Consider the following 24111-nt stretch of genomic DNA (forward strand, 5'->3'; position numbering starts at 1 on the left):
ATCGTTCCAAGTTAGAACAAAATATATGCAGAAATAAAAAAATGAGAGCAAGTTCAACAAAAACTTTAACATTTTTGTAACAGACTAACAGACCTATCATTTGACCTTTGACCCCCTAGATGACATTTGACCTCATTAACTCACACCTGGTATTACCAAGGCCGGCCAAGCCCAAGGATCACTTGTTCCAAGATAGAACAAAATTGATGTAGAAAGAAAGAATTAAATGAGAGCAAGTTCAACAAAAACTTTCACATTTTTGTAACAGACCAACACTACAGACTAATATTAAAGTAACAAACAGACCAACAGACTAACACTAGTAACAGACTAGCTGCACAGACTAGCTACAGACTACACTATACAGTAGCTACACACATACTATTGCAAAAGCGACAGCGTTGCACCCACTACAAGCGGAGCACATCGGGAGAGCACACCGATTATCCAAGAAGATAATGTAATTTCTGTAGACCTGGACTAGACTACAGAGTCTAGATCTAACGTAAAGTATAGACACCTACCACAAATAGAGAAATAGTTATCATCTAAAAACTACAGTAACACTAGACTCTATGGCTATAGATCTATATGCATTGTATCACATAACATACCAGTAGATAAGGTTTCAATTGTAGTTTTGTACATTTGCACATGATATGAACTCCTCTTGCCAAACAAAATTCGCTTATAAAGAAGTATTTTGCGTGGTCCCCAGGCTCAAGGCTTCAAGTTCAAGAAGGCTTGGTCCAAGCCCAAGGCTCGTTGTAGCAGTTAGACTCTAAATTTAATGGGATGATTTAGTTTCTAACGTTAGGACCTACTAGATTCTAAGTCTAGAAAACTACCTGTAGTCTGTAGACTAGGATAGTAGGAGAAGTACTTTTGGGTGCAACGCTGTCGCACGCACTCTAGCTGCAGCTTCACATGCTCCACATGCATTAGCAGTATTGTACAGTCGACTCATGACAAACACCTGAAAAACAGGTACCGTACACTTACTCAGTTCAAAGAATCCTACGATGTCTTCTGGATTTAGTGGCAGCAACTTTCTGATTCGGCGATCTCCAGAACAAATCTTTACACTTATCGGCATGATTGTGCTGTTTAACTGCTGGTTAATGAGGATATTATTGAGTCGAATTTTCATTACCCGCGGCCCGAAGGCGAAGAAAACCTCATCGATAAAAAATGGCCTTGATAATGCATACTATACACGTAACATATGCATGCACCGCGCACACACAGCTAGCTAGCTAGCCATAAATGCCGGCCAGCAGCGCGATCCGAGAGCGCAGAGCGAGGTCACATGACAACTTTCGTCCAATGATTTTGCTCGAATTCTCTGACTTATGCGCATGTGCAATTTCAACACCAATTAATGACACCAAAACTCTAACATCAACCTGTAATTGAATATTTCGACACCAGTTGGTGTGATTCTTTCTGAACGGGACCTAAAATCAACACCAAGAGTGTTAATATTTTTCGATTCTGTGCTGGTGTTAGATATTTAACACCCTAGTTTTTGCAGTGTACCGTGGGAGGGGGAATCTCCCTCCCACACTCTTCCCCCCTCTCGGTCGCTTCGCTCCGTCGCCGAAGATCTCACACCGTCACATTAATGTGCCCCCGTCGAGATTTTTGCCTCCCCCCACACCCCCCCCCCCCCCAAAAAAAAAAAAAAAAAAAAAAAAAAAAAAAAAAAAAAAAAAAAAAAACCACCAAAAAGTGTTCCGGCGCGCTTGCATGTACCAACTTCTCTTTTAGCTGTTACATTTTGTAAACATGATTCGTAAATGTAAAAACTGAATATCATTATGTGATACAGGTGCTTGTTTTACGTGATAATGAATGTCATCTATTCACATTTCTTTCTCAGACGATCAAACACGAAACATTAGTTGCCCAATATCATTGTATATTAATCAATGTTTGTGACCGCTGTTCAGACGCAGCAAAATGTATTTCACCATCGATCCGAGGCAGTCTCATATTTTACTCATTAATTCACTGGCAAAAAAAAAAAAAAAAAAAACAGAAGAAAAAACATAGGCCTAAGGCAAAATGTGTCTTTCTTAATAGGAACAATGGACTGTTTAAACTGAGAACAAATCAAGGGACTGAAGGAAACCAATGGAATGGTGATTTCCATGAAAAAAAAAGGAAAAAAAAAACACCCATGAAATGAAAACAATTATGGTCATACATAGGCGAATTGTTGACCGGGGCACGACCGATTACCCAACGAGAAGGGAATGTAGGCATACATGGACTTCATCCGTCTGTTGGTAAAACATATGATAAAACAAGTGATGTTTGTTAGGTCCATTCTTAAGGTTTGTTAATACGAAACCTAAATAAGGTTCGTTATTCTGAAGGTTCAAATTCCCTAAACCTAGAGGTTCTTTTTTACTGATAATGAAAAAAGTTTCGTTAATCCAACCATCTGTGGCATTATCCCAGGGATACATTATTAGTTATTATATATTATTATTAGTTGTCATTAGTTTCCATTTATGTAAAAGACTGCGTCTTGATTTGATGCTGCGAAACAAAATCACATTGCCAAAAAGTAAAGAAACAGTTAAAACACTGAACATATTAAAGTATAGTTCAATTCAATTCAATTCAATTAAATTCAATTTTATTTCCATTTCCATTGAATAAACAGAAAAAATATATACAATACATTTACAGAACAAATTTATAACAATTTCAAAGAAAACGTACAAGTGGTCACGAGTAACAACAGAATTTCGTTTCTAAGGTATATACCTAATACAAAGATTAGAATGGAAATGGAGGGTCCCACTTAAAAAATAGTTATCTTGTGTTAATCACAATATGCGGTCTGAATTGAAAAGCTTTCACTTAATGTTGCAAAACGAAAAAAAGAATAACACACACACACACACACACACACACACAATTTCTTTCTCATCAATGTTAATATTAGAACATCTTGATAGTGCTGCATCGGATACCATGTGATGGTTTCTTAATTATATATATATATTTTTTCCAGATGATCAACATAAAATAGAAAGAATTTCAAGATTTAAAGAGCCTTCATCAGCAGATCAGCTGACTCCCATGATCTGACGTGCATAAAAAGATAAATGAACGAACAGTGAAAATGAAATCTCTTAATGATAAATTCTATTTTTTCACTCTCTCTCTTTCAACAACAACAACAACAACAACAACAACAACAACAACAACAACAACAAAAGGAGAGATCAAAGCTCACTGCTCGTCGTTGTCACGTCCGAAGCGTTCAGGACGAAATTCTTCAGGGTTGTCAAAGTAGCAATCCATCATACCCATGGCCTGGGCGATAACCTGTAACGGGAATATTAACTTATTCATTTCTCAATGACATTATGTAAAATGATAGAGATAGGCCTACGCCTTTAAAAAAAAGTAGAATAAAATGGAAAGTTTCACACGAAGCTTTTTCACGCTCTCTTTGCTATACGTTTGTGGCAGGGAGAAATTTGTTTTTATACCTCCATGACCTTGGGGTAAAAGGTCATGGAACTCATTACATATAAAAACAGAAAAAATGTGTAGCGGTGGAGGCATCCTTTCTTCTGTGTGAATATATATATTTTTTAATAATGTAATGCATATTATATTGTAATGTATTGTGTGTATTTCTAAGCATATTGCATATATTGTACAAATATTTTTTCTATCTCTTTCTTATTCCTTTTACGTGTGTTTCAATGTTTGTACATTTTAGTGATTGTATGTTTGTTTGTTTGTTTGTTTGTTTGTTGTTTTTTTTGTAATACTGTATATGGTCGGACCCCTGTGAAAAACAGCTCTTAGCTGACCAGGGCTATCCGTCCCATGAGTGGAGAATAAATAAATAAAAATAAGTAATAAAAAAAATACCTCCGCCACGAACTGTCGGCGGAGGCATTATGTTTTCGGGTTGTCCGTCCTTCCGTCCGTAATCAATTGTGGACAGCATAACTAAAAAAAAAAAAAAAAAAAAAAACCGTTTTAAGGTATCCTAATGAAACTTAGCCTGTATGTATGAGTGGGTGAAGTTGTGCCTATCAACTTATGGGTGCACATGGTCAAGGTCAAAGGCCAAAATGCTCAAAATTTCACTCCCCCCCCCCCTATCCATGCAATGCCTGAAGGTATTTTCTTGAAACCTAGTGTGTACATGTACTACCAAATGAAGATTTTTCTGACAGAGTTTTGGGTCACGAGGTCAAAGGTCAAAGGTCAAACGAAAATGTTAGCATTTTGCTTTTTTCTCCATACCTCGCAAATGGTTCAAGGCTCCTTCATGGAGACTTAGCGCATATTCATGTACTGACTGGGAGTGATTATCTATAGGGAGTTGGGAGTCAGGGTCAAAGGTCAAGGTCAGTTCCTCAAAGTTTCACCCTTTCCCTCATATTCATGTAACGCCTGCAGGATTTTTCTTCAAACTTGTGTACATGTTTTACACATTAGAGATTCTCTGGGGAGTTTCTTGCAGAACAAAGGTCAAAGGTCAAGGGAAAGTGCTAAATTTCACTTCTTCCTCCATAACTCGAAAGTGACTCAAGGTACATAAACTCCTCAAAATAATTTCTGCAATTAAAGTTTGATATATCATATTTCTCTTATACCCGCATTATCTTCATTAGATATGACATCATAAGAAAGTCTGATTGATTGTCTTTAAAATGACACCTCACTTGCTATGATTGGGTGTTCCTGGAATGCACAGTATGACTGAGTATGAGGGAAGGTCAAATGTGAAATATTGCAAAATAGAGCAAATGTGTTATGTCAAACAGTATAATTCCCATTTGCTTGGTCGTTTCAGGGAAGGAATGTGCTTGAAAAGAATGCATTGTGAGATTATCATTAGATTCCAGGCCTCATCCATGAGTTAAAAACTGCAGTAGTATGTGCAGATTGAAATTAAACATAAAGGTTGACCAAACAGTCATCTAATGTCTAGGAAGTGGGAGTTTCTGAAAGTTCTGTCATTTCGGCAGTGCTTATTCCAGTGGCCTTTTTTCATCAAAACTGTACGTTATCAATAGCAGAATTCTTGCGACTTTTCACTTTTGACCTGTCCCCATACTCAGCTGTTTTGCACATTCCAAGAACACTCAAACAAGAGAAGTGAGGTGCTATTTTAAAGATAATTAATCAGGCTTTCTTATGATGTGATATTTAATGAAGATAATGCTCGTATGAGAGAAATATGATATATCAAACCTTAATTGCAGAACTTATTTTGAGGAGTTTATTTATGCATGTTCTATCTGACAGTGATTCTCTTGAGAATTTCAAGGTCGTGGGGTCAAAGGTCAATGGTCAAAGGCCAGGTTGAAATGGTAATATTTTACTATTTAATACTGAAATTGCACTTTTTCTCCATACCTTGAAGATTACTCAATGCATGAACTTACAAAAGCCAAGTAAAAATCCTCAAATCTCCAAACACCCTGCACTCTTAGACGATACAGCCATTCATCCATTAAACTTAATTTAAGGAAAATGAAAAAAAAAAGACCTTTGTGACAAACCTGCCATTTTAATATTTTGCCAATTACTTTAGTATGTAAAATTGCTTTCATACATATACTATATCAGGAGAACTATGCATTATGGCGGAGGCATACCGGTCGCCATAGCGACATTTATATTTATCTTTCAGCTGCCATTTGCTTTTTTAAGAAGATCGTTGTTAGTTACCATAGTTTTTATTTTTGTCCTTGCACATATTAATCTGCAAGCCCCCATCTCTCAAGACACCCGGACGGGTGCCGCTAAACGACCCGAGTGCACCTGATTTGTATTTACCATAACTTGGGTTCCCTTGGGCAGATGGTACTGTACTGTACGTCAAATCCCAGTATACGGCTTGTGCCTTGAACTGGTGGAAACATCCTCAGTGTTTCCTTCAAAACCTGCAAACATTGATTAGAACGCGATAGAAGAATAGAACGGTGACAGGAGCATTCAACTGGTGCTCTTTTGTAAAAGTTGAAATGCAAAAAGAGAGAAAGAAAAACAAGAAGAATAAGTGCTTCAAAGTACTCAGCCACAATCTTGACATGACATGAAATTTCACCTAATGATGATATATATAATTATACATATATATGAGTTATTATATATATATATATATATATATATATATATATATATATACAAAACAAAAGTAAAAAAGCGTAAATCAGAGCTGTATCGTGCCAAAGTATTTGAAAGTGTACTCTCCTGGAAGCTAAGGCGATTACTGTAAAACTATCATTTTCCGCTTAATTCCGACGAATAAAGTTGGCATATAGTGTAGTCATCAAGTATGTATCTTTATGAATTGATATTAGCGCCCGGGCATGACTGGTCGATTAATTTTTGAAGAGTTTGTTTGCAAAAACCGATAAGTCCATTTTTGAAAATTTTGACGTACAGTCTCTGTCATAAAATACAAAATAATAGCTTTTGAATGATATATTGGTCACTACATATAAAGGTACATTTTTGAAGTTGTGGTCAAAAGAAACAAATATTTTCTTGTTATTCTCTTTATTTTTCTTGACCTTTAATCGTAAATATCTCCATTTGGCAAATATGGACTTATCTGTTTTGCGAACAAACTCTTCTTTTATATTTGTGTATTTATCGCTTTGTTTTCACTCCAGCCGCGTCGCTATATACCTGGATGTCGGATCATGAGAATAGGTTTCAAAATGGAACTTGACGTGCTGTTGATATCCAAGAGACATCCTGTGATGATAAAGACATCATAATGGCTGGCCTAGTTATGATGATGACGATGATTATGGTAGAAATAGTACTAGTAATGGAATCATAATAATCAATTTAATGAAATGAAAAAAAAAGTATTTGGGATTCGATTTATCATGAGCGTATCATGTTTGGCATTTGATGATTTTAGATATGATGTTCGAATATTTATTTATAACATAAGTATTTTTTCAATGTTAAGATTTTATGATTATGGGTTTATACAAGGAAAAAAAGAGTTTGAGATTTAGTTTATTGTTAATGAATGATATATCAGATTTGAAGTTATATGATTTGGTGTTATAAATGGATTGTTTTTTTAATGAGAAAGTTAAAGTGGAGCTTTTTGGAGAAGAAATTAAGAAGGCGTTAAATGAATTAATTGGTAATGGAGTAAAATAAAGGAATAAGAAAGGTAGGGGGAAGGTAGAGAGAGAAGAGAGAGAGAGAGATAGAGAGGAGAGAGTGAGAAAGAGAGAGCGAAAGATTAAAGAGAAAAAGTAAAGTAAAAGGTGAAGAGATGAAAAAAATAGAATGAGATAAAGTTGTACTATTATGATAGAACTGTAGGTTTTGAAATCAAATATTGCATATATTATATTGATTTGTTTGTGTATAGATGCATTTTTTGGTCAATTTTTTGTGTGTAATTATGTAGCTGTAATTGATGAGTGTGTTTTTATTATGTAGAATGTAATTTAATGTTTTTCCGTATTGTCCTTTGTTTTTGCCTTGTGCCTCCTGTTTAATCCAGGAGACAACCTAGGCCTTTCATGTTACATTGGCTTTTTTATATAATAAAGAATGTTGAACAACAATCATAATGACATGACAATATGACGTGTAAGGTCCACTCACCAGCATGAGGTATTCGAGCTTCATGATATCCTCATAAGAGACAAAAGTTTTGTCCCCCAACTTCTCATCTAACTCCTGCTTCACTCTGTGAAGAAAACAAACAAACAAACAGAGAAAGCAGAAAAAAAAAAACCATTAAAATCATGATACCCTGATGAGCACAAGCTCTTATTCACAAAGACTTATATACATGTAGTATGTTCTCGGATTAAACTTCACTCCATGAAGCGATACAGGATGACCCTCTGCGTTACTGAGCATACAGTAATCACAATTTAGGGGGGAAAATGTGAGCTAATACTCCAAGATCCTTAGCTTGGCATTTTATGTAACGTTTGCTGATTTTACACGGAGAAGAGTAATGCTGGGCTTCATAAAAGACTGTAGGAAAGGACCAAACAGAGTGATGTTGAACCATCTAGTATTGATATAAAGATAGGCCTACATGTATATTCAGAAATGTAAAAACTCAGTTGTCAGAGACTCCATCCCCAAGCACCTTCCGGTCTGGAGATTCTCCCGCCCGAAACCCCTAGCAAACGGGAGACTCCAAGTTGATGTGTGCGAAGCGCGAAGTTCCTAGGATTCTAGATGTTCTCTGGTGCTATCTAAGGCTTATTTTTTCAACATACGATAGAAATAAGTAAGAAATCCTTTCCACCGGGAGACACAGAGCCAGGGCGGGAGAAATCAAATCTCAAACGGGAGAGTTGGAGTCTCTGAGTTGTCAGCCTAGGTGGTGTAATTGCCTTTATTAGGAACATCAAACATACAGAATTGATTATTGCAAAAGGGAAGCATAAAGAAGTTATTTATTATCGAAAATGGCCCTCTATGTAACATTTATGGTAAAGAGTCCAAGTATAAAGAATGTTACCCACCATTACAAGTACTTTGTTTTGAGAATAGTAGTTTTTGTTTGTATTCTTATTGTTTGTTGATTGATATGTGATTCATGTTTTTGACTTTCGATGTTGAATGTAAATCATGAAAATCAATAAAAAGTGTAAAAGAAAAAAAAACACTCCCAAATCCTCAAGATCTTGCTGTTTTTGTGCATTTGAGAATTGATCATATTTGAAACATGTGCAGTAGGCCTATACATCTCACTGTACATGGAATTCTTTCCATCAACACTCTGATCAATGATATTATTTTACACTTTGGCTTTCATGGAATAGACCACAAATCAGAAGTGTCACAAGGAGAAGAAAAAACCCACGTTGCACTCATATTGTAATACATCAAGCGAAAACCCTGAGGGGCAGTAATATGCGAATTGACGGTTAAATGGTGCATTTATGAATGTATGAATCCTTAATGCTTCAAAATGTAAGCTGTGACAAGAAACATAAACACAGTAAAAACAAGTGTTGAAAACATTGACATATGGAATTGATACATCCCACCCCATCTCTGCTTTTGGTCCATCTTCTGGGCATTCCCTATACTGGAAAGAACATAACTTTGTTTCACAGTGTAATGCTACAGTCACACACGGCCGGGTCACAAAACGGATTTAATCCAGGTAAAAATGAGCCGGATTAGTCCCGGAATGGAGGGTAAGTTATGCTACAGTCACACACGGCCAGATTTCGAACAGGGTCCATGAGGAATTAAAACCGTATTGACCCGGTTCGAGCCGTAGATACCCGTATTGACCAGTATCGAACCGTATAAAATCCGCTTTGAATATTAAAGTGAAAACTAAGTTTCGGTAAGTGCTTGAGAACCCGTCTAGCACCATTTCATTTTTGCTTGCAATATATCGAAAGAGTCCACTAAGAAACTTACCTGGCTGACACGGTTTGCCGGAATGATGAGTCGGTTTCGAGTATTTTGAGAAAAATAATAATAGTAGGAAAACCGACTTTTATTCCAGAAGGCTCCAGACTAACTCGGTCTCGGGAAAAATTCGACCCTACTTCAGACAATTCACACGCAGTAAGTGATCGCCACATTCTACTGGCCACTGCATAATACCAAATGAGGCCTAACTGAATGGACAGGATCGAAGTGCGTGCTAACGTAATCCTGTACAAAACAAAACAAAGATGACAGCGCGCGGTCCTCAGTTGCTGAGACGCGCGGTCTTTGGAGTTTTTGTTGTTGTTTATCAAGCTTTTTGATTGTTTTAGAGGTGCTTGATAGGCGCACACTAATTTTGCATGCTCGCAAAAGAGGTTTTTGATGCGTGCGTTGTAACAACTCGGACCATTACTGCGAGTAGCCAGAACACAAAGCGCTAGTAGGACAACACTGTGCAATCAGAGCCAGACAATCCTGCCGTCAAAGCGAAGCCGAGTTATCCCCGAGTCCGAGTTTAGCCTGACCCCGTTAGGGTAAGTACTGAGACTGAACCTTTTTGGTTAATATTTCGCATTTTCGTCGTTAACCATCGAATATCTTGTAATAACATCGTTATCCTGCACATTTCCTAAGCATACGTTCACATTTGGGAGCGAAATTTGACAACTTTTGCAGGCGTACCAGAACTTTGTTTGGGCTTTAACTGAATCCTTTTCGACCCCTATCGACCCGTACCGACCCGGATGTAAACCTGGGCCCCGTTGCAAGAAACTCAAATTGCGTTTAAACGCAACTCACATCCTACGCAAGTATCTCACGCAACTTGCGTAGGATACTTGCGCGCCGTTGCTAAAAGAGACTTGCGTTTGATTTTTGGAGTTGCGTTTAAACGTAAAGTTTCTAGCAACGGGGCCCTGGTCATCATTCGTTGCATGAAGGCAATGCGGTATACGGCAAGGGTCCATACGGTTTTACGCTGCTGGTTGCAGCTGGTCGATGCGAGTCAATGCGGTTTGAAATGGGTCATTTCGGATATCAATACGGAATTGAAATCCGTGAGCAAATTTGAAAAGGACCAAATTCTTTTCACCGCCGTATTTTAGCCCCCGGAATCCATCAGGAATTGACACGGGTTACGATGCGGGTCAATGCGGGTCTCTACGGCTCGAACCGGGTCGATAGGGTTTAATTCCTTACGGACCCGGTTCGAAATCCGCCATGTGTGACTGTATGATAGCATTTATTGATGACTCACATTGTGTTCACATTGTTAAAATGCTAGAATTTAACAGTGTGAAGTGATTTCACACTGTGTTCACAATGTGTTCACACTGTGTTTTTCACACTGTGGGACACTGTGTTCTTTCCAGCAGGGTTTTTATATTCAATAACGTCTCGCTGTCATAAGCTCACTCAAGAATGAGTTCGTTGTTTTCTTCATCCAAAATCATACATTATCAAGCCTCTTCTATTTTTTAGGCATCTCTTCTTATTGAATTTCTCTTTTGGCAACTTATAAGCTATTCACGGGCTTGTACTGCTCAAACAACATATCAGACAACATGTATTACAATGGATGTAGACAAAATCCACCAAGAGAAAATATTTAGAAAACAAACAAATTTCCGTAGTCAAAATGAAAAATATTTTAATTTCAATGTATTATTTCACTAGGCAGTAGGCTCCATGCTCGCCATCCCTGTTGGAAATAACACAGTGTCCCATAGTGTGTTCACACTGTGTGCACATAGTCGACTATGTGAAAACGCTCGAATTTGACACTGTGAAGATTATTTCACACTGTGGTGTTGTTTTTCACAGGATATTCACATATTCTTGTACTGCTGTACACTATGAATAAATGATTCACAATGTGTTCACACTCTTAAAATTTTCAAATTTAACAATATGGAGAGAATGTGTTTCACATTGTGTTTAATAATTGTTGTAACACTTTGTTCTTTCCTGCTAGGATACAAAAAAAAAAAGAACACTCACTTCTCATAGACATGTGGGTATCGGCACAACTGCTGGAGGATGAAAGCTAGTGTATTGCCAGTTGTTTCTTGACCTTTGTTTTGCAATGCAAAGAATTTCCAGACATTGGGAAAAAGGAGAGGCCGTTTATATGAAAATACGATACAAGCACATAGGGTAAGTTGTTAAAAAGAGGTTTCCCATGCACACAGTCATTTGAAAAGAAGCCTTCAACACAAAAACATGGTATCTATTGTTCACTAATGCTGTTTGCGTTTTTCTCCCGTATATTGCTTTTTTCTTTCTTTTCAAAGGATACTGCCTGTTCAAAGCCCTATTCAGGTTCTATACCACTGGTTGCTTGGTGGCCCATAAAGGGGCACAACAAATTCAAAGACATCCCTAAAATGATGGTGGTATATGCGAAGGACACAAGTCTCAACTTATGTGGCCATAGGCATTTTTATCAAGAGTGACGGACGTCATAGGTAGATCTATGCAAAACGCAAAACTTTGTAAACACCTTTATTCTAAATCGAGAGGCAATTTTACATTAATTTTCTGAACGATTTGTGTGCGAGTGCGCGTATATATATGTGTGTGTGTGTGTGTGTGTGTGTGTGTGTGATGTTCTATCTGTCCTTGCTTAGCATCAAAACACAGCCACAATTGCCATATCATTTTAAAAGGTTTCACAAAACACAGAAGCATGGCTAATGCACCGGCCACTTCGTGGCGGAGGCCTGAAAAAGTAGGCCCTACTGGAAAGAGTTACATGAGACTGGCCTTTTTTAGCCCCAAACTGAAATTGCATTAAGAGCAAAGGCCTTAATTTTCTTTATCAACTTCCATTGTTCCTTCATTAGCTGTGTCTCTTTTGTTAGATCCGTTAAAGCATTTGATTAGCACGTACAGCAGTAAGTGTCAGATACAGCATATCATATCCTGACAGCATTTCAAATGAAACCATTAAAATTGTGTAAATATTAATTACCATTTGATATTATGGCTGATGCTTGTCACTCCACAAGTGCCACGTGACTCAGATACATTGGCATTAATTTCTTGTCTTGGTGCATTGACAGATTTCAAGCGTTTTATCGGAGTGACGCACGTACTGTAGATGCATTCTCCATTTTCAGGAAACGCTACAAATAGTGCAAACATCTAGGTAGTTCTTGGCAGTAGTGTGATGCGCAGCAGGGAGATCATCTCCATGGCTGCAGCAAGTAGCCAATAATCACAAAATATTCCAAGCTCTCCTACATAATTTGATTATAACCAGCACTGGCAAATGATTGTTAGCTAGGGATACCTGCTATAAAGAAGCTTAGAAACTCATCAATCATTTCTTCTATGCCAAACTCTTGGTTGCTGAGGTTATCAGAAGCATTCAGGATGTGAGTCAGGATGTCTTTGGGGACGTCTTCTCCCCTCCGACGGGCTGCAATCCTCTCAAGGATGATGTCTCGACCGGCGTTACGGATGAAACGAGCCGCCTCTCTCACTTCGGTTCGAAAATTTGCCGCCTCCTTAGGTACCATCTGAAGATATGGAGTGATAGAGACATGGAGAAGATATTCAAGAAGCCAACCTGATGTCTGCACATGCCATTGTTGATTTCCTGTATACACCGATTTAATTGAATCAAATTCAATACTTTATTTCCATCTAACCAAAGGTGATACGTAGATGGAGTATACAAAACATAAATTATAAATACAAAATATGTGAATGAGATAAACAATGTATACTTTCCGGTGGTGAAAAAACGTAAATATCCTGTACAGCAAAAGCGACAAAAAGTAAAAATTGAGAAAGCCACTGTAAAATCACTGCCACATTTTTTTAAATGCCGCATATATCCTGACAGCATTTTCCCATAAAGTCCCTAAAATTGGGTACAATTATTTATAATATTATTTGTATCATTAGATCATAATAATACATATGAATGCATATATATATATATATATATATGTATATATATATATTTATATATAATACATAACGAAAGAAATAAAACTCACTTTGCAGTGGTGACAAAAAAAAAATAATATAGCGATGGAAAGAGTGATCTATTGTAAAGCGGAGTTATACATGTAGTGAGATGTGGATCACTCGAAAAACAGTACGCCGAAGTCGTCCTTGTGTAATTCTATGTGATGTAATGAACTCTTCTACCGCTTATCTCAGTGCTTTCAAGGACGTCACTGTATACCGTCAGTTTGATGTTCTTTCCTGTGTGGTAATCATACCATTTCCTGCTCACACCAATGTAATGAGAAGCATTTGCTCTTTGAAAGGGGAATTCCAGTCCAAATATAAGTTAGTCTCACAGAAACGAGTCAAATATTGCGAGTTCAACGGTAAAATTTTTATTGAAATCTGGTAGAAACTAAGGAAGTTATGACATTTTGAAGTTTTGCTGATTTTTCAAGAACAGTTCTTGAACGGTCAGTATGAAAATGGCAAAGTGAGCAAGTCATCCCCTCACATCTTACCATATTAAGTTTGTACATAAAATTGTGAAATGTCCAGTTTTTCATTCAAACGCAATTATGCCCGAGGCTCAAATCCTATCTAACTGATCACTATTCTGAAGTTATTCAACTAGGAATAAGATGAATGACAGAAACAGTGAATTTTCATCATTTCCTCTCTTTTTTTTTGTACACGATCAATGGAAAATTGTGAGGTTATGACATGGCTAGCTCACTCATTTGCATATCCACATCCTCTGCACAAGAACTGTTTTGCAGAAATTAGCAAAACTTCATAATGTCATAACTTCCTTGTTTTTCATCTGATTTCAGTCAAATTTCTACCACTGAATTTTTAAAGTTTTTTTTTTTTGATTAGACTAAATTATATTTGGACTGGATTTCCCTTTTTAAACAGAGGGAAACAGCCTCAGTGAGAGCAGCATTGCATTGTTTCTCATACTGTAAGAAAGGAAGGGTCGTAAGAGACATATAAGAGATGCAACATCTTGCCCAAAGCTGTATGTTCAGTGCATGATTCAACATAGTTGCTATGTCCAGTGCCGCCAACCCCACCTATGTCCGGTCTTTCCTCTCGCCCTTCGTCCTTCCCATTATAGCATTGCATTCTACTGTCTAGTCCCCTCCATGCAAAATAACGAGTGACCACTCCTTCATTCATATCATGTCTGTAGAGCTGATCACTCCATCCCCTCCAATAAGTGAAGCATTAAATACAGTATAACTGTTTATCGATACATCCTATGGACTGATGGATACATAAGATAAGTCACTATTCTCCTAACCATTGAGGAGTGCACAAACTTCTTTTCTGTCTTCCTCTTTCTCTTCCTTCTTCTTCTTCGTCTTTGTCTCCTTATTTTTCACCTTCTCCTCTCCTCCTCCTCCTCCCTTTTCTTATTTGTCTTCTTCCTCTTCGTTAAAAGTACTGTGTAATAACAGTAACATTACTATCATTATGATAATTCTGCTGTATATGCTGTAATTCACTTTCTCCCATAAACCTTCGGTATTCCTATCTCGTTCCTCGAGCCATCTGAGACCTTACCCACAGCCAGGGTTTCATCATTGATGCCATCACCCCCTTCAAAAGCTTAGAGATAGCTTTCGGAAATGGACAGTCTTGATCATCGAAAGCATCCAACTTCATGGAGAATCCAACCTGTGTGAGAACATGCAAGGCGAAAAATGGAGGTAAATATGTGTGATAAAGATTGTGATGGTGATAATGGTGATGAGGATGATCAATGATGAAAAAAAAAGATAAGATATATCTCCGCGAAGAAGACTGACAAACTGCTCCTTCACATAAGCAACATAATCGTGCAATCCTATCTCTCTATAAAAAAAAAAATCGAGTGAAAATATTCACTCTTGAAGGAGTGAATACAAAAAAGAGTAAATTTAGAGTGAAATTGGAGTTAATTTTGAGTGAAAATGTTCATTTTAGAGTGACCTCAGGGATCACTCCAAAATCTTCGAGTGATCCCTGAGGTCACTCTAAAATGAGTGAAAATGAACATTTTCACTCAAATTCACTCTTTTTTGTGTTCACTCCTTCAAGAGTGAATATTTTCACTCGATTTTTTTAGAGAGTATGCGCACACCACAGAGAGGTTTATATAATCAGTGTGTTATCATGCATTTATAGGATATGTCCCTTAATCAAAGTTTCATGATTCAGTTTGAATCCATTTGTTTTTATTTGAACCGAGAAAAAGAGCGATATTCAGTAGATGACATTGCACACTCCTGCAACAACATTTGTGAAACTGACCTGCAGGACAAATTTCATATGATAATTGCTTGTTCTAATGGATTTCTAGGGGAAAGGATTAAAATCATTCAATCTTCTGTTCCTTAAAAAGTGCATAAAACACATACACACACATACAATTTGAAAAACATTTTTTTTCTTTTCTTACGTCAGTATGATAAGCCATTATTAGATTGTATAGAAATACACATTTGGCGATTCTACATGTTGTGCGCAGAGAGTTAATTTTTATGTCCTATGTGCAGTGTAGTTGTCTTCCGTCTTTGTGCGTTATCATTTACTTGCTTGTTTGTTTGTTTGTTGTTGTTTGTTTGTTTGTTTGTGTGTTTGTTTTTTTTTGGGGGGGGGGGGTCAAAAAGACCGCTGATTGGAGATGGGTTGTGTAGGATACGACATTTGTGGTTCTTGAAAGAAAAAAGAATCCAAAAGGAAAAACAAATGACGTTCCCAAAGAGTTCGTTACATACAGTGATTCATTAACTCCACCCTAAAGAGCTCCCCAACCCTTGTTCAGGTTTTGCTAAATTTTCAGTCATTTAACGCTAGTATGCTTACCCTTGCTATCCCATCAAGAGTGACATTGTTGAACTTGTCCAACATACATACTTCCTGTTGGCCATCAGCAACGGGAATAAGACTCTGAATGAAAACGTCTGCACTTGTGTTGAATTCCTCGATCAGACCCATTAAATACCTGGCAGCATGAGAAAATAACAGAGATACAAATCTACGTACGTGTTCACCAATACATGATTTGTGTAACCATCAAGTCTGTCATTAAGTCAATTTGGCACAAAGAGAACTGTGAACACAAATTTACATACCGGTAGAAACATTTTCAACTAATTGTCAGATTTTCCTAAAACTTTGATTTGTTCGCGCGGCCGAAATTTGTAATGATTTTTTTTAATGCATTGGCTGGGAAAATGTTATCACGAAAATATCCCTTTATCTAATAAAGTGTTTTATGATTTTCTAAATATACCTAATCCTAAAACTAAATTTTTGGACCCCACATATGAAGAAGTTAATGATACCGTTTATAATTTGAAAGAATTCAGGGAAAAGCCCAGATTGTGATGAAATCGATAATTATTTGTTCGTTTCTTATTTGTTTATTTTTTTACATGAGTAGTGTATTTACGAATGTTCAATTTGGATTTAGAGAAAATCACGACACCACCCACGCTTTACTTACCTTTGTGGAAAAAATTACACATGCACTTGATACATTTTCGCATACAACAGGCATCTTCTTGGACTTTTCCAAGGCTTTTGATACGATTTATCACGATATACCCTGATATTTTAATCAGTCTGTCAGTACGGTGAATTATGAATTAAAGAATGTCGCACAATGGATATATGCAAATAAATTGTCACTAAATATGAAAAGACAAAGTATATGTTTTTCAATAATTCCTTAGATAGACTTCCAGGTAACGTTGTATTTGACATTACTCCCCTAGAAGAAATTAAATTAAATTCTTAAATTCTTAGATAACAAGCTTGCATAGAAGTGTCATATGAATGATATAACACTGTAAAAACATCGGTGTTAGATTTAACACCACGGGTGTTAAATCTAACACCGATCAAACTTCAATAAAGGACCACACCCACAGGTGTTAAAAATGCACTGTGATGGTGTTGAAAAGTGTTCACCTGACACTTCGTGGTGTTAATTTGACACTGTACCTGGTGTTATTTTGACACTGTACTGGTGTTAATTCAAAAATGACACCATATGGTGTTGATTTGATATTTGCTGGTGTTAATATCAATGGTTTAACACCCGTCCAGCTTCAATAAGGGACCACACCAGCTGGTGTTACTTTGGTGTAAATTTATTTTCACATTTTTTCAAAAATCTAGTATTTTAATGTAAAATTCTTGATCGTCTTGTTTAAATTAAAAATCAACAAGAAGTGCAGTTACTAAGAAACTCTTCAAAAAACCGTTTAAATTTGGAAATGACACCCGTAGGTGTTAATTTAACACCATAAATGAGCACCGAAAATTTAACACCAGCTCGGTGTTCACTATTTAACACCGGACTTTTTGCAGTGAAGTAATGTTATCGCACGTAACATAGGTATAATGAATAAATTGAAATATTATCTCCCTTTTTCTGCTCTGATGATGCTTTATTCAAGTTTAGTAATACCGTATTCAAATTATGGAATTCTTGCTTGGGGGAATACATATTTGACATTGCTAGACAAACTTTTTGTTTTGCAAAAGATAGCGCTCAGAATTGTTTTTAACGGGTCTAGGGCAATTACCCCCTGGGCAATTACCCCGCACCCTTCCCCTGGCCCTAATCCTAATCCTAATCCTGAACCTAATCCTATCCCTAACTCAAACTCCTAACCCTTACCCTAACCCTAACCCTAATCGTTACTCTAAGCTTACCACTAACCAGTATTTAGCCGGGGGGTAATTGCCCTCTCGGGGTAATTGCCCGGATACGGTTTTTAACCTTCATATCAAAGCACATACTGATGAGTTGTTCCATGAACATTAAATCCTGAAAATAAAAAGCGTTCTATTTATTTCACTTTGGTCAATTTATATTTAACTACAACGGCAACCACCTATACCAAAATATTTCACTCTTTATTTCACCGTATCAGTCACGTGCATAACTATCCCACGAGACAATCCAAAGAATTTAATCTTCCCTGAGTGAGAACTGTTCACACTCAAAATACATTTGTTTATGCTGGACCCAGATTTTGAAATAGCTTAGATAATAATTCAAAAGAATTTGTTAAGTTAATTACATTCAAATCTAAACTTTAAAAATATTCGATTTCCATATATACCAGTTGTAATTCCTTTCATGAAAATCCCCCATGTTTCACTTGTCCTTGAGATTTTGTAACATGTCCAAAGACCCTTTCCATTCCTTTCCTTTTCCTGTTCTTTCTCCATTCTTCCCTGCTCCTCTTTCCTCGTTCTTCGTTGTCCAGCAACTGTGTGTGTGCATCTTCTTCATTTCTGTTTTTTCTTTGCTTTGTATTGTTATTGTTGTTGTTGTCGTCGTTATTGTTTTGTGTGGCCGCCTGTATACATTGATTCTTTATTGGTCACATTTTCCCGGCATATAACGGCCAAATAGCGTCTGTGCTAAAAATGTGCTATGTTAAATATCTTATATGTTTGCATTCTAAAATCATAGCAAGTATTGTTTACAGTATCAGCATCGTATATCAACGGGCAAATGTACAATAAATTGTATATGCATGAATTTGATATAAATATATTTTCTTGGTATAACAATTGGTGCTGCCGTTGTTTTATATCCAGTGTTCCATGTCTTCCATGCTTGGCATTTTAGTCGAACATTGTTTTCCATTGTTATGATTACTTACTTGTTTTTTTGTTACCGTGCCAAAGTGAAAAAAAAAACCTGCCCTTATCAGACGAATGAAAGACAAATCGATAATTTGTACAGCTTTAACTCATGTCTTTTTTTTTAGTTTTTGATGATGGAAGTAAAAAAAAAAAGAACTATTGAACTGAAGAAAAAAAAACCAATGATAATGGCATTCATTCTATTGTCGTGTATAATTGCATCACATGCCCCTTAAAAAAGCATCCAATTATTGACGGGAATCTTTCTGTCTGTCCAAAACAGTGAAAATGAAAATAAGAATAAAAATCCAGCCTTGTGACAGTAGACGTACTTTCTGTGGAATGCAGGACTAATCAGTGACCGCTTCCTCTCGTACTTGCTATGGTCCAGCTCGGCAATCATCCCAAGGCCACCTGCTCTCTCGCCAAACACCCACCGTAACTTTTTGCATTCGTAGGGCGGCTTCGTATGCAGGGTATTAGTCAAGAGGTCCTGCATTCATGGCAGGGAAGGGAAATGATTCAAACCATCAGTTATCGGCAGGTCACATTTGGCAACTCGCATGCATCCCATTATTACAGACCTGACATTCTAGATCCCAAATCCCTCAGCCTGCCCTCTAAAAATGAGAAAAAGGTAAAGCCAACATTTTAAATGTTGCCACTCCTCGAACCTTTTGCCAATGTTGAATTAAAAAACTCCAATTATTAACTTTAACACTTTGAGTACTGAAATTTACTTACAGAGTAATAACAATATATCATTATCATTATTTTTTAAGAGAATTTAAAATTTAGAGTAAGAATAATTTAACATTAAGTTTTAAAGTGCATGGAAAATATGGTACGAGTGACCTATGTGCAGTCCCCTTCACAAAAAAAGGGGGTGTCACAATAAGTGTATCACACTATGCATATAGATTAAAAGTACTTCTATAGGTGCACTCTAAAAGTCACTTCACACACACACAAAATAACAAAAATTCATTACAGAGCGTTTCATAGTGAGCCATAAGGAGCTTTACAATCATAAATGGTAATGAAAGTCCAGGGGTATTATAATATATCTCTGACACAGATTTCATACCTTATTCTAAAGACGACTGTTTCGTTAGATTTACTTTATCATGTCAATTTCAACACAGAGAGAAAGTTCACTGTGATCACACATAAATGCAATGTGTGTGCTACATAATTCGCTTAACTTTTCGTTCGGGAGGGGTAGGGAAGTGTATAGATGATTTTATTTTGTACATTATAATTATGGAAAATAACATTCCTTATTTTTATTTTCACCTGAAATACCTTTATTAAGAGCCTGTATATACACATGAAAGAGAATCAGTTATCACCTCAGAGTAAATATCACCACAGACAGACACACAAGACTCTGGCCCTTCGAAGGAGTCATTGTGATACATCCCAATGAAAAAAAAAATGTACAGCTGTACTACTATATTTGATTTGTCACATCAAAGTACTACACTTCTAAATATTATTTCATGACTTCTACACAACATTTTACAAGTAGGCCTATATATACCCTGAAATCATGCGACCATCATTACCTTGACAAATTTTGAGTCGACGTTGAAAATTATAACACGATGCAGGACTTGCAATTTATGAAGCATGCCGTACTTCTGATACCTGATAAAAAAAAAAAATAGAGAGGAAAATAACAACAGAAGGGAAAAGCATGCCGGTCTTAGAGTTCACATAGCCTTTTGCAAAGGCTGCTCGCAATGAACTCGCATACGGCGAGCGGTTGACTCGCGCGCACGCAAAAATCGGATGGGAACTGAGAGCTACTAGTACTCTCGCAGCTATAGATCGCGCCCTGTGTGTGCGAGTCCATTGTTCTCATAGAGATGTATACTAAAGAAATACATCTCTATGATTGTTCTCTGCATGCGTGTGCTGAAATTAAAGCGCGCTGCCTTTGCAAAAGGCTAGATGTCGCAGAATTTCAAACAATCACTAAGTACATGTAGATATTTCCTGCATAAATATGTTTTCCCCCTGACAATGCCTGATGCTTATATATACGTTTGCTCATAGCTATATGTTGTGAAATATCCCCACTAAACCACTGATATTGAAGGCAGAAAGAAGGCAAGGATGCATATAGACACGTGGGACGACCCTGGGACGACCCTGACCTGCTTCAAACTTGTAACATAATAACATTTTATACTCTTGGAGGTAGTACAACATGTTTTGTTATGTAACCGCGCATCATACCATCCGCCATGGCAGTACAAACAACACAGAAGTGAAAATCACAAATCTCACTCACTTGCATTCTCTTATAAACCCTCTTAAATGGAGCTCCTTGCATGATTTCGTTTTTTCTTGGATTAAAAAAAAGTAGAAGAAAAGTATCGCATAAGAGTAGCATTTGCAGTGACTTTCTGTCATAGATCACGTAAGATTGCACAAGGCTAATTGACGATGCTCTGATAGGCTATCATGCGAAGGAGAAAAACATTTGTGCTTCATAGTTCCCCATTTATGAAAACAAGCACGCACACACACACACCCAAACACACACACGCATATACACACATGACCTCCCTGGACGTATATTGGTAGCATATATATATATATATATATATATACAAATATGAAAACTGGAGTGAAGTTCATGTATTCACCAACGGTTTATTTCTGCACACAAATTTTCGAGCGACTTAAGAACTTTGTTCCAGTTTTGTTTATTTTTTATATTATTATCTCGCCAACACGTGGACAAACTACTCAATATGTGTGTATATTATAGTATAATATATATATATATATATATATATATATATATATATAAATCATGTTATTATCATATTATACATTTATTATAATTTGTGTATCTTATACCTAGGACATAATGAAGGCTTACATATCATATACCAGCTTTCCAATGGCATCCTCTTCCAAGCGTTCTTTTAGCATGACATCATTGCCGAAAATAAAGCTGTATGATGAAAGCAAGAAATAAGAAGTCAAACTCAAACAGTGAATAACTCAGTTTAGTGATGTCTAGATTCAAGCTGTAACTTATAATCTCAAAAAAGATTGGTACTATAAAGAAGAAAAATAGTCTTACAACTGGGGGAGAAATTAATTTCCTCTGAGTGTGTGGAATTTATGTCAGGGGTTTTCCTAGGCTCTTAAAACATTTAAGGTATATGCCCCAGTTCTGATGTCACGCAAAGGTTTAGACATAGGCCTCACAATTTTAAGTCTTGGTTATGATAACTTTCATGCGTGAAAGGTCAATTTTTATGCTGAAGGCATATAAGGTCCACTACTTTCCCTCAGCTCTGAGGCAAATTCAACCCATTAATTATTGTAACTTGTAACACCTTGAAGCTATGCAGATTTAGTGTGCCCACTATTTTTTTAAATATCAGAGTGGTAAGCCTCCTGCTGCTGTTTAATGTGGAGATTGCAGATGAGCAGATGACTTATATTTGGGTCATTTTATAGCTTTACTGTGATGCCGAAGGAGAAGATAAGAGCACAGGAGTTTACAGATGGCACACAAATCTCACTTGAACTGGAAGGACAGATGAGTTACACAATAAAAAAGCTGTTTCATGGATAATACAACATCTAACAGTATAACGATGATGCTTCAGCAGGATACATCAACACATTACTCTAATCTATACTGAAAAGCTTTAGCTTTCCACAAACATACCAACAAACACATTGACGATTATTCTCTGCGCTGGAGGTAAAAGGAAAGGTCATTGCGATGAATTCTCTAAACCTAAATTATCATAAATGTAAAGTCTGCAAACAAACTCCTTCCCACTCCATGATATAAAATTGTAATACAGACACATGCAGTCCCATGTAAGGGAACCTCTTCCAGTACGTTAAAAAAAATCGTCTTCTCGATCAATTACAATAAGTAATTTTCATTAGTACGTGTACTTGCATAATGTTAAAACGTTTGTAAACTGTTCTGTTTCTTACCTAGACCTTTGTGGGCCGGGGATGTGGCGATATTTGATGTGGGTATATTTGATGTAAAGTAGGTACGCTGCGAACAGGGTTACAACACTCGCAATGACCACCAAGATGGCATAAGTAATCACTGCCGATACAAGACTGCCAAGGAAGGCCATCGCTGCTCCGTGGCTTGTAGTCAGAATACTAATCGACTATCCAATTGGCCCTGATGGAACAATTAAAATGAGATGCACAAAAGATATAAAGTTACAAAACCTCAAGACTATATTACTGTTGTCAATTTTTCTTTAGGTGTTCACTTTTCCTTTGGTGTTTACTTCAAACTACATGGTTTCTCTTTGGACTTAACTCCCTCTCTATATTCGTAATGCTGAAAGTATTGATAAGTTCAAATCATTGTTGAAAACTTACCTGTTTACTCAATCCTAATTGTTGTTTTTGTTGTTGTTGTTATATTATGTACATAATGCTGTATCTTGCCTCAATATTTTTTATCCGGATAAATGCGCTTAGAAACATCAGTATTAAGAGCTATATAAGTGTTATTCATTATCATTATCAACTTCATAAAAAATGAATAGTTTTAACGCTCAATGCATATCTTTTATTAACAGCAAGTCATTTATTTTTCAACATCAGCAATTTGGGTTTAGAAATGGTTACTATCTAAACTCACGATTAACTGTTGGTTGGACTTTGTTGCATTTAACGGAGAAATTTGATTGTATAGACCATATTATGCTACCTAATACGAAATTGTGCTGTCATAGAATAAGAACAAAATGCTTTGATTTGGTTTAGAATGTGATTTTCAAATCTTATACAGTGTTCAGTTATCAATAATGTAATATTCGATTAGTGTTATTGTGAGAACAGGCTTGTTGACAGGTTTTCTGCAAGGTTCTGCATTGGGTCCCCTCTTTCTTTCTCTTTGCAAGTATTTTGCAAACATGTGATTTGATCTCTTGAAAAATGACACAAACTTTTTTTTTTCCCAATCCGACTTTTCGCAAGCGTCTAAAGGCCCTGTCACACCTTTCTGGGTAAGCTACGCGGGCTTGTTGCGAGTAGGGA

General features: G+C 36.7%; 1 protein-coding gene across 1 annotated transcript; it reads right to left on the minus strand.

The window, feature by feature from the left end:
* Positions 1 to 3249: 3249 nt before the first annotated feature.
* Positions 3250 to 23192, minus strand: LOC139734870 (cholesterol 24-hydroxylase-like). The gene is made up of 10 exons (XM_071645650.1): positions 23041 to 23192; positions 21956 to 22030; positions 20628 to 20709; positions 19392 to 19552; positions 16255 to 16393; positions 14971 to 15084; positions 12734 to 12962; positions 11440 to 11512; positions 7633 to 7717; positions 3250 to 3345 (listed from the first exon to the last, which is right to left on the minus strand). Exons 1-10 carry the CDS (start codon positions 23190 to 23192, stop codon positions 3250 to 3252), a joined length of 1206 nt encoding a protein of 401 aa, XP_071501751.1.
* Between the last annotated feature and the right edge of the window lie 919 nt (positions 23193 to 24111).

The sequence above is a fragment of the Diadema antillarum genome, unplaced genomic scaffold, assembly GCF_040938485.1.
Source record: "Diadema antillarum isolate AM-2024a unplaced genomic scaffold, OU_Dant_1.0 seq00000550_RagTag, whole genome shotgun sequence".
Lineage (NCBI taxonomy): Eukaryota > Metazoa > Echinodermata > Echinoidea > Diadematoida > Diadematidae > Diadema > Diadema antillarum.

Excerpts from the sequence above, each read along its gene's own strand:
- LOC139734870 (XM_071645650.1), bottom strand. The coding sequence starts at position 23,192 with ATGGCCTTCCTTGGCAGTCTTGTATCGGCAGTGATTACTTATGCCATC. Across the intron at positions 20,710-21,955 it reads GGAAAGCTGGTATATGATAT|GTATCAGAAGTACGGCATGC; the intron begins GTAAGCCTTCAT and ends TTTTTTTATCAG. Across the intron at positions 3,346-7,632 it reads AGCTCGAATACCTCATGCTG|GTTATCGCCCAGGCCATGGG; the intron begins GTGAGTGGACCT and ends TTCCCGTTACAG.